Genomic DNA, 18463 nt, shown 5'->3' on the forward strand with positions numbered 1-18463 from the left:
CTGTACTGTCTTGCTGTTTAATATATTTAACATCTATTTTCAGCACTTGGCTAACTGCAAAGGAAGTTTAGGTCCAGAAGAAGTTAGGAGATCTGCCTTGACTTTGGTAATGGGTGCCTTGGAAAGCAATAATCCACTCCTAAGATGTGCTGCTGCAGAGTGTTTGGCCAGATTGGCACAGGTGGTTTCTGACAGTGCCTTCACTGCTGGATTAGCACAAGTCAGTTTTGACAAGTAAGTTCAAAAAAGGCATGGGAACTTACTGGTTGAGAGCTAAAAATGTTCAAGAAATCTACCTGACCCCTGTTAGGATAATAATCTTTAAAAGTTAGTTTCCTTTGTGAATTTGATGCCAGTTCAGAAATTAGCTGGAAGAAGCACTGCCCGACTTCTGTGTGTATTTCTTAGTTTTGCTGCTCTTTAAGAAGATTGTCTCAATAAGCATGTGGATTTTCAAAGTAAACTGGCTGCTCTTCTAGCAACATCGTTTAAGTATATCTAAAATATTTTTCATACTTCCTTCAGATAAGAGATTATAAATGAACTTAGAATTCTGATAATTCTGAGAGTGTGTAATAAAATATTTTTCTGATTATTTACTAGAAATTCCTTTTGTAGATGTGCTTATTACATAGTGTCACTCTTGGTGATTACACTAACAGCTTTCTTTCCTTGTGATTAATAGGCTAAAATCTGCTAGGGATGTGGTATCAAGAACAGGTCACTCTTTGGCTCTGGGATGTCTGTATAGGTACCTAGGAGGAATAGGTTCTACTCAGCACCTGAATGCATGTGTTGGAGTCCTTTATACTTTATCTCAGGACAGTACTTCTCCTGATGTACAGGTACTTGTCACCTATCTGAAAAGGTTATGTTATAAATTAACTGATCTGTATTCTGCAGTATGTTTTTTCTTGTAAGAATAACAATTCACAGCCTCTTGGGCGTAGCTTACAGGCGATGGCTGGAGCAGCAAAGGCAATGAAAACCAGAAAAGACTGCTGGGAATCCATCTTCCAAACAAGAACTGTGATGAGATATGGGAGGTTCTATTTAGTGATCAATGAGGCTGATAAGGCTAAGATATGCTGGCTTCAAGAACAGTATCTGATCTCTTATGAACTGATTAATTTCACATTCACCTGTAGCTTGACCTTGGCTAGATAGTACCTAGAATTTTTTGATCATGTCAGTTTTTGTCTCTGCTACAGTATCCATTTCATGGTACTTTCTGCTGAAGAGTTATGTAGTAAATAACAGGGATTTGTAGCCTGAATGCTGTAGAACTTGGTCGATATTCTTCCTTCAGTAAGACAAGATGTTTTAAGGACTAATTCAAGTTATTTCTCTGTGGCTAGAACTGTTGTCTGTAGGAATGGCTCTAAGAGACATTGCGTGTATTTCTGTGTAGTTGTGTAAATCTCAGTCAAAGAATTTTTTTTTAAGCTTTACCTAAAATATCTTTACACAGAGAGCAACCATATGTTGACATGAAACAGACGTGGCTATTGGTGCAAAGTAACTGAGACTAAAGCAGTAGGTTACTTCAGCAACTCTTGTCGTATTTTTTCATAATTCTCTTGTTCTTGCACGTGGAACTAAAAGAGATTTTACAAAGAATAGAATGTATTTGAGGAATAATAATCACTATTAAATTAATTTACTATTAGATTTTTTTTAAAAAAATTATCAATGGGAAATTTAAAATGGTTCTTTCATTGCAGAACATACAGCTCCTTGTAAAATATTCAGAATGGCTTATTAAGCATTAGGTTCTATAAGTTTCTTTCTATAACCTCTCTATTTGTCCCTTTGGAACCCAAAAGTGCAACTTTTATTACACTTTATTGCTGAATTTCGCTTGAACTATCAAATTTTAAAATGCTCTTACGTTCATTCTATCACACAGACGTTACGTGACTGCTGCTCTTGTTTTACAGGCATGGGCCCTGCACTCTCTGTCACTGATAGTGGATTTAGCTGGCCCCTTGTATCATGTGCATGTGGAACCTACCTTGTCCCTTGTCCTCATGCTGTTGTTGACTGTGCCTCCCGCTTACACCGAAGTTCACCAAAGCCTTGGTCGCTGTTTAAATGCACTCATTACCACGCTGGGCCCTGAGCTGCAAGGTATGCCGCATGCAGTACTGCCAGCTTTGATCGGGGTAGCAACAACATTGCTAAACGTTGTTTGAATGCACAAGTCAAATTTTATCAACAGGTAAGTGTATGATGAGGTTTTTTTGCTCGTGGTAAAACAGTGTTTCACAGGCCAGGAGTTTGTGCAATCAAGGTGACATGACTGCTAGTTTTCCAAACGTAGCGTCTCTCTTTGGTATCTTCTCCTTTGTTTGAACTGGTTTTCAAGCCTTGCCGTGGGCTGAAAATTCTTAACGTTTAGCACAAAAATAGAAGGTATTCATATGTTAGGAGTTAGGAGCCAGTCTATATCTTAGTTACGATGCAGACATTAAGATCTGAATCTGAATCACCTTCTAGATAGCTGGGCACTGACCTTTCCAGAGAGCAATGTGGCCATTGCTCATTGATACCAGAGTGGCTTGGGAAAAAGACAGGTTATCGTGTTCTGAAAAGAAAAAAAAGAGAACAGTTGGTGTTTTAAAAACAAAAAACTTTTTTCTTTCAAATACAGGCAGCAGTACGACAGTTTCAGCCTTAAGAACTTCCTGCCTCCTGGGCTGTGCAGCGATGCAGGATAATCCCGACTGCCTTGTTCAGGCTGAAGCCATCTCTTGCCTTCAGCAGCTTCACATGTTTGCTCCTCGACATGTCAACTTGTCTAGCCTTGTGAGCTCCCTCTGTGTGAGTATACATTTGCTACTCTGTATCCTTGTACTTTTAGAGCATTTTGTTCAGAAACACTTAAAAAATGCAGATGCTTCTTTAACCAGTGAAACTGATCATTGCATAGGGGTGAGGTGTTTCATATTCTCCTACAGGCAAGTATTCTCTGTTTTTTCAGTTTTTCCCCAGTTCCTGCTTCCCCTTTTCAAGATGAGCACGTTCTGTAGCAAGTTTGGCCTTCTGAACTGCTTGCAAGTGCTGTCTGCTGCTCTTACTAAGGCCAGTCGTCTGGCAGGATATACCCTCCATTATAACTTTGTACTGGATTTTTACCAGCTATTTTATGTTGGCCAGCTTTTTTGCTCTGCTGCTTTTTATGTCTTAGGTGAAGAATTGATTTTCAAAAAATTGCTTGTACTAATTACTGAACATTGTTTTGTTTGGGTTTGTTTTTCCATGATGGTGAAAAATTGTAGATGTCTCTTTCATAATTTCTGTAGCACTAATGGTTCAGTGTACTGACTTCTTGGCAGTCAGTATCAGAAATTTTGACACGTGTTAAGTAATACTTGAACTAGGTCTTTGGAGAAACGAAACAAAACTCTTTTTTCAGCCCTGTTTGACAAGAAAGGTAGGGGATTTTGTTTGCTGGAGGGGTTTTTTGTTTTATTTTTTCTTTCCCAAAGTCTCTCTTGCTTTGAATAGCTGCTGTTCTGAAGCACTTAGTTCTATGAAGAAAGTAAAAAATAATTTTTTGTTAGTTATTAGCCTTGGTGGGGCTAGCTAGGGCTTTTTGGTTGGTTTTTGGGTTTTTTTGGTTTGGTTTGTTTTTTTTTAAATAAGATTGTCTAGTCTCCCTGTAAATCAGAAAGAAACAAAAAGACACAGACAATAAAGTATAGTGGGTTTTTTTTTTTTCATGTTTCTTGTCTATCTTAACAAAGTTCTTATTCACATTTTCCCCTGGGTAGCACTTCTATATCAATAGTAGCCATATATTGATTTTGTATGAAGTTTAGATTCCTTCCATTTATCTGTATTCAGTTTGACTAGAAACATCATTGCGGGAGCCAGGAAAAATTGAAGGAGAAGCTCTTTCAGCCCCACATTGTTTTAGGCATGGATGTATTAGTTGCAGAAGAACTGGAACTCACCTGAAGTGTTCTTTAACATATACCAGCTATGATTTCCTCTTCTCTGGGTAAAACACAGGTTTTCTTACATTGATAAAATGACAACAAGTGATGTAAGTCACTCTCTTGCTCAGAGGGTGTGTTAGCATTTGGGATCATATGTAAGTCCACGTACGGTCTCCTTCCATGTTCAGGACGATCTCTCTAACTCAGAGCAGGTGCCTACAAATAAAGAGGGTGTTGTGACAGAGTTGTCTTGCCCCTATGATATTAGTTATTTTTATTGTTTTTACAAGTTGTCTCAAAGCACTTCATACAGTTCTTGATGAACTCTACAATACTAAATCACTCACTGAAGAAGCGTGGTTCATGACCACCATCTATCCATGTAGGCTCACCTACTAAATCACTACCTTGCAGAAGGGAAGCAAACAAACTGTTGGGCTGGCCCCGAAATCTGCTCTTGACTCTTGTTGGCTTGCAAGGTGACCCTCAGCAAGACATTCTCCATGAGTTTAAATTTCTGCAAGTGGAGAACAAGGTGCGACTAGCCTCCTTTGCAACACATTTTGAACTCTTAAGGGGAAGTAGAGTATGAAAGCTGGGTGCTAGATACTGAGGATATTCGCCACTGCGTTCTTGATTTCAGGCAGAAAAACCAGGAAAGGCAAAGAATCTGTGGTCAGATAAGTGATCTTTTCCCCTTCTTCTTCTTCCATGGAAACATGACTTCTCACTCACAAGATCTTGAAAACAAATATGCAAATAATTTTTGGGAGTTTGTTTGTTTAAGTAAACACTTAAACTATCCTCTCCACCCTTTTTTCCTGGGGTTTCTCGAAAATTTCTGTCTTCAAACTTGCCTTTTTAAAATTCTGAAGTAGACATTCTCTTTTTCTTTATTCTTTCTTTTTCTGCTTTTTTCCTGTTTCTTTTTTTTTCTGTTTTCTTTTTTCTTTTTGATTCCTTCCATTTATCTTTATTTCTTTTTCTCCTTTTTCTTTTCTCTTTTACATTTCTTAATGTTGGCATGCCAACACAATTGCTGTGAGCAGCTGCAAGCTGCAGCCTCCTCCCGTCTTCCCACCTCTAGAGCATGAGATGGTTCAGGTCCTCAAAGTATTTAGACCTTTCAGTGTGTGACTGTGCTTGCGCTAACAAAACATGACTTAGGCAGTGGCTTCACTGGCTCCTTTTTGGTTTGGTTTTGGTTTGTTTTTATTGTGTACGTGCACCTGTTATTATCTGGCTTCCCTTCTTTAGCTTCTGCCAGTGTTCCTTGTTTGGAATCTTTTTTTGCAGATCAGTTGGATCTTTTTTCATGGGGCTTGGCAGCTAACAGTGATACAGTAATGCTTATCCTGGCAGTTAAATTCTTAGCTCCAGTGGAATAGAAATCAAATGCTTTTAATCATGTCTAACATTAGCTCTAAAGCTAACTTAGGTGAGCCTACACTTCTAAAGAGCTTGTCTGTGTAAGCTTGTGATTCAGTGAACACCAGTTTTCAGCTGCAAGACATTGAAGGTCTTTCGAAACAGGCTGAACGTACACTGTCAGTAACTGTGCTGTGCTGTTGTCTTGGTGCTGTTTAAGTACTGCCTTTAGGGGCAGCTGGCTTGCAAGTTAAGTGTGTTCAACAGTAAATAGAAGGTAAATAAACAAAGCAAATTAGGGTTTTGGTGTGCTTGAGACAAGATTCTGAGTTTTAAATGTGTATATGCTGAATTTATATGTAACAGTCTCCATGTGTGGTTGGTATCACTGTGATATCTATATTTTGGTTTTGTTGTGACTGGTTTGTCATTTGTTTTTGTGCAGGAAATCTTGTTGGATAATTCTGTGTTGGTAGGTCCTTGTGCCTTGTTAATCCTAAACTTTTACAGTTTGCAGTGGTGTTTTTTATTTCACCTTTTCCTTTTAACCATTTTAATGTAATTTCTTGTAGCATGTTGAGTGACATTTGATTGTCATCCTAACCAGACCCTTCCTAACTTTCTGCAGATGGCAGACATACGTTTCATTTATGTGCTTAGTGAGGCTTAATTTTGTTTTTTAATGTGTTAAACACAGAAAGGGAACTGTTTGTTCATATAAGTTTGTATGTCATGCTTGCATTTTGTGTCTGTTGTTCAGTCCTGTTCCCTGCTTAGAATGTGGGAGAATGAGAGAGATTTAAAACATGCATCTTGCATTATTCAGTAGCCTGAATTGGATCCTCTGGTTTTTCCCCTATTAAAAATGAGCACGAAATTTATGCATGTCCAACTTGAAGTAGAATGTGTAGCCTGCTTGCATAAATGTTGCATTAAAAGCCTCACTTGTTTTTAAAGTATCTTACAGACATACTTACTGAGTCAGGTTTCTTTTCTCTTAGAAGAATTATGCAGTGAGTGTAGCTTTGTGTGTATTAAATACGTGATTCTGAGTATTTAGATTCATGTGCATGCACAGAAATTCCGAAGAGAAAGCTTACTTCTGTTAATGTAACAGAGCTGAAATTCTGCACCACTTACTGGTTTTGTCCTTAAGTTGTTCTTTTTAACTGTATGTTTACTAATATATATTAGTCACTTTGACTAACATATTGACCAGCTGCTGACAAATGAGGGGCATGACCTTACTGCAAGGCGTCCCTGCAGCAGACACTCAGCTCTGTCTATTCTAAGGATGGTGAGAGATAAGGGTACACAATTGCTTAGTTGTAGAGAATAACTTTTTGATGATAACCTAAGCTTAATTTACAAGAAGCTGCGTAGCGATTGGTGTAGCCATCTTGCCTGGCCACACAGCTGGTTCGCTGTGTCTTTGGGATCACCTTCAGAATGTTCTTAAGATTGAAAGTAAGCAAATAAAAATCAGAAATCTCCACTCTAATGGAAAAAACCTTGATTTTTACCTTGTTCCTGTAATAATGAATCTGTTATCATGTATTTTTCAGTATAAAAACCAAACACTGCCCTGGTGATATTAAAATATGGTGATGCTATAAACTTTCTTTGCTAGAAACTGCTCAGGAGAGCTGAGTTGTCTCAGTGTGATGCATCCACCAGTAACTCTCATCCTCTCTAAAACATAACTCCTTTCACCCTCTCTAAAACATTATTTAATGTAATCTGAGTATGTAATAGCTTTTGTGATGAAATTGCAGCAGTGTTCTCTTTGCCCTTTTTTATAAACTTCCTTCCATGCATGGAGTTCAGATTTACTAAGGTCTGATTGACTGTCTCACCCTTGGTTACACTGGTATTCCTCTAGCTACACTGAGGATGGCTTAAGTAGTTTTCTCTTGCACTGAGTTTTCAAGCCCACTATATATGCCTGTAGTCAAAGAGTAGAATAAATTGTTCCCTGAGCCCACAATTCAGCTGTTATTGCAGTTAAAGGGGATCCTTCTACTGATACTGGTGGGAGTTGGATACAGCCCCAAACCAGTCGGATAAGTTACCTTTAGAGAGAAAATGTTAGAAGTACTGATATGTTAAAATGGATTACAGGAGTTGCAAAACCATTCCTTTGGAGTTAAAAAAAAAAAAAAAGGCTGAGCAAAAATAGCATCAATTCCATGCTCACTGGCTTCATAGATTTGTCATAACTGCGAGTGTTCAGAAAGACCAGCCTTCCTGCGGGGCTGCTGTCAAGGTTTGTTAGCCATCTCATCTTACTGTTCCTCCTTGCGTGTTTCAGGTGAATCTCTGTAGCTCATACCTGTTATTGAGACGTGCCGTGGTAGCTTGCTTACGTCAACTTGTGCAAAGAGAAGCTGCTGAGGTATCAGAATATGCTGTTGCATTAGTCAAAGAAAGCAGAGAAGATTTTACTCCAGGTAACAGATTGAAATTTTGAGATCAAAGTGCTTGATACATTGATAGTGACTTTTAAACACAGTCTGCTATGGCTATGAAAACTTTGTTATGGCCTTGAAATCTTTAACTCAGAAAGGTTTTCTGCTTCAGTTCTCTATATAGTACCCAATTGTGGAAGCGTCCAAAACCATTTTTAGCGCGGAAATGAAGATACTGTTGCTTTCCATATACTGTAGATAGTGAGGGGGTCACTAAATGAGAAAGTTCAGCTGGGTTTCCAGAGAAACCTGAGCCTATCTGAGCCAGCAGCTGTTGTAGTGACTGCTTCATAGCCCTGCATTTTACAGCTGGGATCCTTAGAATTTTTAACTTCCTCAAGGCTTGGGGTTTTTGCTAAAAGGCCTGAGAATGATCGCTAGTTCATCTTCATGTGCCTTCCTGTGAGGGGACTGTGGTAATGAATGATTTCACTTGGGATTTCAGTTCAAGCTCATTTGGAAATTTTTAGAAAAGACAGTAGGCTTTAGCTATTTTGTAAAAGCACTGATCTTCAAAATTGGAAATATTGGGCAAATAGAAATTGCTCATATTCATTTAACAAAGTTTTTCCATGTTTCTGGTTTTGATATTTGTTGGAGAAAAGTTATAACTACCCTTACAAGTTAAAACATTGTTTTAGAATTACCTTATGCATCGGTGTGAAGAATCAGACCACCAAATAATTTTTTTCAGGAGCTCAGGTGCTATGGTGATGGTGATGCTGTGAAATTCAGAGTAGGATTCTCTTTGGTTATAACTACCCTTACAAGTTAAAACATTGTTTTAGAATTACCTTATGCATCGGTGTGAAGAATCAGACCACCAAATAATTTTCTTCAGGAGCTCAGATGCTGTGGTGATGGTGATGCTGATGCTGTGAAATTCAGAGTAGGATTCTCTTTGTTTTTTCCCTGGTGTAACTTTCTTCCCATTGTTAGTATGTTTCTGTAGAATGCAAAGTTTGTTTTGTACTCAGATGACTTTGGTAGGATATTAAAGCAGTTAATACTGTTATTTCAAAAATATGTCAGGGCTAGATACTTGTTCACACGATACTCTGTGCACAACCTTCAGGCAGTGGCCGTTAACTGCAGTTTTGCCGTGTACCGCATTCAGCTCACAGACTTTGTTCTTAGCAGATGTTAACATCAGAGAGATAGGTCTGGAGGGGGCATTGCTGGGCTTGCTGGACAAAGAATTGGATCAACGGTTGTGCCAAGATATCAAAGAGACTCTGACTCACATGCTGACTTCAATGGCAGTAGAAAAGCTCTCTTTTTGGCTGAAGCTTTGTAAAGATGTTCTTGCTGCCTCAGCTGGTAAGTCTTGATACGCGATAGCCAAGAACACAATCAAAATAAGGCCTGCAGCCCTTACAGTATGTCACTGACGGAAAGTATTCTTGTCTCTTGAACGTCTGACATTTATGAAGTGTATCATCATCGTTCTTACTGAAACTTGGACTCTTTAATTTAGTTCTTTCAGAAGAAATAGGACTTTCTCCCTTCTGATTACCTTTTCCCTATTCAACAGGTTGTAGTAAACATTTTAGTGTCTTGCCTGTTCACGTTCTTGTCGGTTTGTAGTCCTGATGTTAACTTACTGCCATAGCAGAAATGGAAATGCAGAATACATTTGAGCCGAGGGAAAGTATTCTTGTCTCTTGAATGTCTGACATTTATGAAGTGTATCATCATCGTTCTTACTGAAACTTGGACTCTTTAATTTAGTTCTTTCAGAAGAAATAGGACTTTCTCCCTTCTGATTACCTTTTCCCTATTCAACAGGTTGTAGTAAACATTTTAGTGTCTTGCCTGTTCACGTTCTTGTCGGTTTGTAGTCCTGATGTTAACTTACTGCCATAGCAGAAATGGAAATGCAGAATACATTTGAGCTTTGAGTCCTGTGCAATTACCTACAATAAAAATATTCAGGCCCTCTTTTCTATTATCAATAGGAATGATTCAGACCTACTATATCATAATGAAACTCATGAGCAGACAAAATTAATTACTGTGCTGTATATTGTGAGGGGAAAAAAATTCATTTATTTTACCTGCAGTGCAGGAGGAAAACTTCTTGGATGTAGATTCTTTGATTTGGAAAGGTAGTAGCTTCTAATGTGTCACACTTACTTGAAAAGGGTTTTTTTCTTTCACTGCAGTTCTTCATTTACTTTTGTGGTATCGGTCTTGTCTTCCAGCGAGTTGTATGAACCGAATGCAAACAGTTTCGTTTGTTACATTTTAGTTTTAATTCTAGGATTGGCTTTAAGACACTAAGGTTGGAGACAGTCATAAGTGAGCTGGAGGCTAGAGATGGACTTTGAAGAGATTTCCTTGAGTCATCCTGTAGTTTTGAGTTAGAGTGAGAAAGAATATTACATTTCTTCTTTTCTCCCCCCGTGTCCTAAATACAGATTTCAATACAGTGGCTTCAGTAGATACCACTCAGCAAGAGGAAACTGCCAAAGTGGATGATGCATCTATATTAACGTCTGACAGTGATGAGAGGTTCCATCCTTTCAGTAATCCACGGTGGTCTACCAGAGTGTTTGCTGCAGAGTGTGTCTGTAAAATTATAAGCCAGTGTGAAAATGCAGACAGTGCACATTTTGACATAACTTTAGCTCAGGAAAGAAAACAACGTGATTCAAGAGGTATGTGTGAAGCACTGGAAGAATTTCACAGAATGCAAACTATGATTAAAATAAATATTAGCTGTTTGCATCTTAATGGAGTTCATCATAAATTTGTTGTTTGTAATAGTTGAAACCTTTAATTACTCTGATGAGAAGCCTGTATTTATTAAGGTGTAGACCAATCTTTGTTCGCCAGAATATTGGCATATCACTGCAGCTTTTACTCACTTGCCTGGTTACAGTACCGTGGCGTATGCGTAGGAAGCCATTGTTTCTGCGCAAGTGTTGGTGATCAGCAGTGATAGCTGGCACCAGCCTACATCATCACAGTTTGGTATCTGCGAGTAGGACTAAAAAACTCCACTTTTTTTTGCTTTCTGTAATTTGCATAATTACCAGTGGAAACACATGGCGCAAATTTTCAGTCCTTGTCTATGTTTATCTGTAGGTGTTTTCCTCAACACTCCTTTTTTTAGAAAATCTGCCTTATACATAAAGATATTTATGCTTTATTCTAAGTACCTTTTTTTGTACATTCATATGGAAAGGAGTCTAGATCAGCTAACATAAGATGTCGAGTTGTATATATAAGGTGCCTCAAGTGAATCCTTGATATGTGGTAAGGTAAAACGTAAAATACACATATTTTTAAATAGTTGGGACCAGTCTTATAAAATATCTTATTTTAATCTAAATTTAATAAAACTTTTCTTTTTTCATTCCTATTTTCTCTTCAGATGATTTTCTGGTACTGCATTTAGCTGACTTGATCCGTATGGCTTTTATGGCTGCCACAGATCACAGTGATCAACTTCGTCTTTCTGGACTTCAAACTTTGCTAATTGTTGTTCGGAAGTTTGCAGCTGTTCCAGAACCAGAGTTTCCAGGTCATGTAATTCTGGAGCAGTATCAAGCCAACGTAAGCACCATTGCTAATAACTTGAACAGGTTTAGCGTTTCAGTTAATCACTAAAAGAAATTGGCTTTTTGGAGTGCGTGGGGCTAGATCTGGGTTTCAGTTAGTTTGTTACTGAAACTGTTATCAATTTATTTGGACTTCCTTAGAAAGCATCTCTTCAGTTGGCATATAATGTTTGAGTCCCAACGTTTTCCAACTTCAGCAATTTTCCCTTTTCTCTGTTTGAATACAGCAAAAAGAAGATAGAACATTTGGGGGAGTTTTGGAAAGCATTGGTTTCAAAATGTGAAAATATGGTGAGAGATATTGGGAACAACTATAATTTAAGACTCTGCTTAGAAGTACCTCTGCCTTTGCACACACCAGAAATCACACTAGGAGATCCTGGCCAATAAATAAGCTAGAGGAGGTAAAAGCATGGACCGTACTCACCAGGTCTGCTGCAGTTAAAGTGCAGTTGGAGTCTGCACTGGGATTTACACAAAAGATGTTCTGATCATTTTGCATTCTGGAGTGCACTTGCGCTAAGTATGACAGGCAGCCGTGTTAAGCCTCTCTGGCTCCCATCCTTCAGTTTCTAGCAGGCATTGAGCAAGTCAGATCACTTTCTCTCGTAGAAATGGAGAGATCCTGACACTGAGGACATCCTATAACCCACTTTGATCTGGCTTTTGCCATTAGATTTCCTTTGTGGGAAAGAAGTGCCTAGTCTAGAACTATCAAGGGATAAAAATACACCATCTGTCCTTGCTGTTCACAACCATCAAGTAGGTCACAAGCAGAGCTAATAATTCTCATTTTAACCTTCAGTGCCCTTAAAGTGTTTCTGCTAATACTATGCATAGCTCTTCTCATCGACTCTTCCACAGAAGTTGATAAGAAGCAGTTAAACATCTCTTTTTCTTGTGATTTTTTTTTCCATAGCAATAACCAATAATAGATGAATATTGACTTTCTAGACTTAAGTAATGGTTTCCTAAAATCTTGTTCAGAAATTCCTTAAATGAAGTCAGAGCTTTAGGGCGTCTTAAGATGTTGTCATTGTCATTAAAACCTTGTACTTATACTATGCTTTGTACTTTCATCCGAAAGAGCATCAGACTTAAGTTGGAGTTTTCAGATATCAGCTAAAGCAGCAGGGAAAATTTCCATTAGCCTGTAGTGAAATAGCTTTCAGTAGTGGGATAGGTAAACTCTGCAACCTGGTGAGTAAATGTTTGTGTGATCTTTAAGCGAGTGGAGTTGTGCTCCCCTTCTTTCACTCTGCAAAGTTGACCAACTTGATTCAACTGTTTGTTTCCTTAAATCTGTGTTCTCTCTGAGTAAGGAAATGGCACTGTTAGGAGTCTTACGAGCCTTTCATGGTTTGGAACATTGTTCTTTGTTTTGGGAGCTACTCATCAAGTCAAGAGTTCAGGAAGGAAGAGGTTTCTGTTTCAGTTTTAGACTGTGCAAAAAACAGAATAAACTTTGAAGACCCCTGTGAAAGAGAACCATGTCTTCAGCAAAACAAAACAGTAGAAGTATGACTTCAGTTGTCTCCCTGCTCTTTAGCCTCACTGAAACAGTCTGGAAAAATGAAAAGGAAGCTCTGCTTTATAAAAGACAACTGCAACAAAGCCTGGCTTTGAAAAGTAATTATTTAGTTAATAGTTCGCTAGGTATTAAATGTTGTATAACTTCTCTGTAGGTTGGAGCAGCACTTAGGCCGGCCTTTGCTCCTGAAACTCCTCCTGATGTCACAGCAAAAGCATGTCAGGCAAGTGTTGAAAGTCAGAAGGCTTAGGTAATAGACCCTCTGACATTTTCTTTTTGCTTGATACTCCACACAAGAAAAAGGAAGTAAATCATCTAGCCTCAAATCCTCGGTGCACACAACATACTGTCACCCATGTAACCTTTATACTGTAACATCCCAAGCACTTTTTAAGCACTTTAACTTTTGAGAAACTTTGTAGCAGTTGATACTTTGGCTGTTATTTGTGACATCCCTCTGGTGTTTTTGGCATTCGTTACCCATGTGTAATGTCATTTAACATCGATTATTATCCAAGAGTGACTGTATCTCACTAGAAAATAAATCTGGGTTTCATGATTTTACAGATGTAGAAAGGAGTGTCTGGTGGTGTTTGGCTCTTGTTTCTCATTCTTTCTGTTTTACAACACTAGGTATGCAGTGCCTGGATAGCAAGTGGTGTAGTAAGTGACCTCAGTGACCTTCGAAGGGTTCACCAGTTGCTTATATCCTCTTTGGTCAAGGTGCAGGCTGGGAAAGAAGCACAAAACCAACAATATAGTGAAAGCGCCTCAACTATGGAGATACTGGCTATACTTAAGGCTTGGGCAGAGGTTAGTCTAATGTTGCTTGTTGCTTTGCTTTGATACCTCTAAACAGCACATTAGCTTTGCAAACTTGACAAAACGACTGCTAGTTAAGCAATTTGTATTATATGTTAAGAAATATGTCTAGTACTTAAGAAATGTGGATTTCGTAACGTGTTCTAATATTCCAATATTCATTTTAAATTGGCATGGTATAAATGGCTATGGTGATGGTCCACTGAACGTACCGCTTCAAATAAGCAGCGTTTTTCTCACTGTCTATTAGAATTTAATTTCTCGCAGGTAGTTCTTGTAAGTTAACAGTGTTGGCTCGGTACCACATGGGGTAACTGCCTTAAATTCAGCTCATGCGAGTGCCTATTGTAACACCTGTAAATGTGGGGTCAGATATTTAAAACTAAAAATGCAAACTATCTTTAGAAGTTGTGTCTTAGAAAGTACTGATAATGATCTCGGATGCTGACAGTTGGTAACCAGCTAAATATGAGCTCATTTTGTAGTTACAATGATATTTCTGTCGATAACTAGGGGGTTTTTTTGAAGGAGACAGCAGGCAATGGATAGCTTCTATGTGAACATACCAGCCTCTGGTATCCATACCTGAGACAAGATATTGGTAAAATAGGAAAGCCATTGGAGGAAAGCCAGCAAGTGGGAATGAAAATCTCAAAAACACGCTTACACCAAGAGATTTAAGTAGATCAATTTATTTAATCTATTCAGGAAAAGATATGGTGCTGTGATCAGTTTAAAATTATTATATAGAGAAAAGGGGTTTAATGGCATGTACCAATAACCTGTCACTGGTCAGAAGCTGAGACAAAATTCAGACTAGATGTGAGGCTCATCTGTAAGGTGAAGAGCTGTAGATTGTTCCAATCTGTAATTAAGATCACTAGAAGTATTCAAAGCAAACTCTGAATGAGTTTCCACTGGATCTCAGATAGAGAAACTATGAAAAAGAAAACTGAGGATAAACTTTGCGACCTGTAATTTACAGTCATTTCACTGAAGTCCTAGGCAGCTCCTTTTCACTTTGAATATTACGTGTTTCTTGTTTCCAGAATTTGAAGGTTGAAAGAGAAACAGAAATCATAATTGCAGGAGGTGGATACTCACAAAAGCTAACTCTAGATGAGTTGAACTGATCTATGCCTCCTTTACAGTTGAGGAGAGCTTCCTCCAGGGGTATGGTGGAGAGACTAAAGAGGGCTGCCAGTGTGAAGCATTTTCAAGTCATATCTTTTTCATGGCTAGAAAGGCATCCAGGGAAATTAACCTTCTCACATTGAAGTTAAATCTCTTGATGGTAACACCCAAAGTTTATGAATGATGCAAGACTGTAGTCGTCATTCTTTACGGCTAACATAGTTTTGAGAAGTTGGCTGCAAGTTCAATATGTCATTTCAGTTAGAAGATTCAGGAATGGTTTGACTAGGTTCAGGATCATGATTATGTGTATATTATTTGATCGTAAGTTCTTCAGTGTTGTAGCTATAACTATAGCAGGATTTGGTGGTTGAAAGCTGAAGCTGGACAAATAAGAAGTTTTTAAGAGCAGGGTAGATATCTGCAGCTACGTTTAGGGATTTTGGTAGGTTTCTCTTTATTGGGTCTCTTGCATCAAGATTAGCTGGCGGAGTGGATTCAGGTTTAGAAAACAAGTGCTTGTTCACCCACTCCTATTGGACTCGAAGCAGGAAGAGATACTAGGAAACCTCATGCCTATTCAACAGGCAGTCATACTAATGATCGCAGTTCTTTCCCAAGTATTAATATTCACAAATCTCTCTCCAAATACATAAACAGGTTTACATAGTTGCAGTTGAAAAGCAGAAAAATCAAACTGATGTACACAATCACTGTTTAAAAACTGCAAATTCTGCAGAAGAAAGTTACAGAGATGTAACATCTTCAGCCAGTGGACTTCTGGACTTGGTACAGGCAGATCTCGGAACACTAAGCAAGCTCTGGCTTGCTGCACTTCAGGATTTTGCTCTCTTAACTTTGCCTTCAGAATATGCATCACAACTACCCGCTGAAGGTAAGAAGGCAAATCAATTGTATTTTCATAGGTCATTTGGAAGTGCACAGCGTTAATGTCCTGGCTGACTTGTGTTAAGATCACGGTCAGACTGAACTGTAAAGAGAATACGTGTGTTTGTGGACCTGTCTAAAGGCTTCTGAGAACAGAGAAACTGATGTGAAAAGTAGTTTATTCGGTATTCTTGTTTGTTGGGTAATTTTATGGTCGATAGAATAAAAAGGTGAATGTACTGGATTCTATCCAAATACATGTAAATTAAGTGCCCTCATTAGCCTGAATTTTAATATCAGACTTTTTTTAAAAAAAGTTATACATAGAATATGATCAATATGATTTCCATAAAAAGGAGCATCCCCCCCTTTATAAGAATGAGAAGATACAGTAGTTGAAAATAAATACCATCCTTTAAACTGTAACTTCTCTTCTCGTAGGTGGTACATTTTATACAGCAGAGACAATTGAAAATGCCAGACCTCATTACTACAACTCCTGGGCACTGATACTTTATGCCACAGCACTGTGGCTAACTAGCACCGGTTTCATCGTCATTGATCCAGATGAAGGAGTTACTAATCTCTCTAGACCTGTCACCCCAACTACAATGTGTCAAGACTCTTCTACCAGGCCCTTGGTGAAATCTCCTGAGGATGTTAACACTGACAGATTTCATCTCATCTTGGGTTAGTGAGTGCTTAATCTGACTAGATGCTGGAACCCAAAATGTCATTTTTAATAGATAATACTGTTAGCAAACAAATATTTAACTATTCATGTTGAATTTCGCCTCTCTTAGAAAAATATACAGTCAGAATAATTTCAAGTCCCTAGTGAAAAAAATTGTAGACCAATTTCCCAAGTGTGGTAGGAAACTACACTCAGTATGGGCTAAACAAATCTTAAACAAGTGCTTATTGCTCTGCTCCTAAACGTGCAAGTTCAAGGGTGGGTTTTGTTGCAGTTGTAGCACTACAACTAAAGAGCGTATGGTTTAGCATCGCTGAAGTATGGTTTTATATCACAGAACCTCCAGAATAGTGTGTAGGTTGGAAGGGAACTTGTGCAATTCATCTTGTCCACCACCCCCTGCTCAAGCAAGGCCACCTAAAGTAGGTTGCCTAGGCCTGTGTCCAGACAGCTTTTGAATGCCTCCATGGATGGAGACTCTGCCACCTCTCTGGGCAACCTGTGCCAGTGCTCAGACATCCTCACGGCAAAAAAGCGTTTCCTTAAGTTCACATACAGTTCTATTTAAGCCTCCGCTACTGCAGAGGCTAATGGGGCAGTTGAATTCAGACTCATTTCTCTAAATTTACACAATTAGGCATTTCTGGTTGTGATTTTTTTCTTTTCTTTGGTCTCTCTCACATGTCCTTCTTTTGTAATTCCTTTTTGGAATGGGTTTGTATGACCCAGCTGCATATAGCTTCTTCTGAATCCCAGTCTTCCTGCACAGAGCCAGCTTCCTTTTGAACTCCATTGCTTCCTCCGTTAAAAGTGGGACCTCTGATACAAAAGCTGCTCATTTCCTCTGCTTCCAATGCTACTGGATTAGTGCTTCAAATTTCATATATTTTGCTGTGGACATCTGACTTGTTTTTTCTGCTTCTGAACGTGTTCCACTTGTTCACTTTCACTTCCTACAGAGAAACCAGAAGAACTTTAAAACACATCACTTTCTCTTGCACAACTTTCCTTAGTGTACGTTGACCAGTCTCCCAAGTCATCACACATTTTAGAGTTACAGCTGTACAACTGGGATGAGAATGTGGATCACAGTTTACGTGAAGTTTATCTCCACTATCATAAAATGGCATCTGAAGAGTTCTGAAAGCTCTGAAAAAAGTGATTATTTTTATCTGCTCTAGAATTTGCAAGTTTGGCTTCATGTAATTTGCTTGTTGGTGGCAGCTGCAATCTTCAGTGTTTTTGTAAAATAGGAAGATAAAGCCCCAGCCTTAGCGCTTGTGAGCTATCATTACTTTCTCCATTATTTCCTTCTATGACATAAATCAGTGTGATCAGGCAAGTAGTCTGCTGTATACTCATTATGAACTGTCTGCCTAATCACTGGACCTAGAGTTCAATGCTTGACTCAGAAATTGCTCTATTTTTAAATTTATTTATGTTAATAGCCAGTTATAATCATGTCTTACGCTGCCTAGGAGCTGAAGTCCTTTCATTGTATTGAGGGAAATAGAGTTCTTGCCCCAAGATATTAGCAATAGGAGATTAATTCACTTAATGTAAAATGCAAATGCTATTTCTGACTCTGTTGGATTACTTAGTAATTGACAAAATTACTTCTTAAAATTTCAAACACGTACGGATTTTTTCTTCTGATGCTTACAGGAATTAGTGTGGAATTCCTCTGCTCTCCTCGATCAGATGCAGCAATGGAGAGCATTATCGCCTGCTTACGTGCCCTACAGGCACTCTTCGATGTTCCGTGGCCAAGGTCTAAAATAGGTGGTGATCAGGTAATGACTTAATGATCAAAAGCCTCCAGAATTAAGGCATAATTTGAGTTTGAACAGTATCTCTACTCTCTGTTGTATATCCCGGAACATTCAACACAGAAGTAGTAGCTCTACCAAAATCCAGAGCTGTAGAGAGAGGAGAGAAGAGCACAACGTGGAACCAGTAAGAAGACAGTGAGGGGCAGAGAACTTTTTGTTGAGGAGGAGTGATTAGATGAGTAGGATAAGAGACAGGTAAAGAGAGAATTCCAGAAA

The 18463-nt window shown here is 38.6% G+C and overlaps 1 protein-coding gene across 4 annotated transcripts in view; it reads left to right on the top strand.

Annotated features, from left to right (window-relative positions):
• HEATR5A (HEAT repeat containing 5A) overlaps nucleotides 1–18463 on the top strand; it is a 53781-nt gene that overhangs the window by 27535 nt on the left and 7783 nt on the right. For 2 of the 4 annotated variants that reach the window (XM_010133995.1, XM_010133996.1), the window contains exons 17-29: nucleotides 44–234; nucleotides 686–845; nucleotides 1941–2130; nucleotides 2654–2823; nucleotides 7624–7762; nucleotides 8921–9100; nucleotides 10201–10440; nucleotides 11160–11341; nucleotides 13032–13100; nucleotides 13511–13690; nucleotides 15494–15728; nucleotides 16163–16411; nucleotides 18081–18208. In XM_010133995.1, the coding sequence (XP_010132297.1) occupies nucleotides 44–234; nucleotides 686–845; nucleotides 1941–2130; nucleotides 2654–2823; nucleotides 7624–7762; nucleotides 8921–9100; nucleotides 10201–10440; nucleotides 11160–11341; nucleotides 13032–13100; nucleotides 13511–13690; nucleotides 15494–15728; nucleotides 16163–16411; nucleotides 18081–18208 (2313 nt within the window). Of the gene's footprint in view, nucleotides 1–43; nucleotides 235–685; nucleotides 846–1940; nucleotides 2131–2653; nucleotides 2824–7623; nucleotides 7776–8888; nucleotides 9101–10200; nucleotides 10441–11159; nucleotides 11342–13031; nucleotides 13101–13510; nucleotides 13691–15493; nucleotides 15729–16162; nucleotides 16412–18080; nucleotides 18209–18463 lie in introns of all 4 variants that reach the window. The other 2 variants (XM_010133993.1, XM_010133994.1) reach the window with 2 other exon arrangements.

The sequence above is a fragment of the Buceros rhinoceros genome, unplaced genomic scaffold (genome assembly GCF_000710305.1).
Source record: "Buceros rhinoceros silvestris isolate BGI_N320 unplaced genomic scaffold, ASM71030v1 scaffold1574, whole genome shotgun sequence".
Classification (NCBI taxonomy): Eukaryota; Metazoa; Chordata; class Aves; order Bucerotiformes; family Bucerotidae; genus Buceros; species Buceros rhinoceros.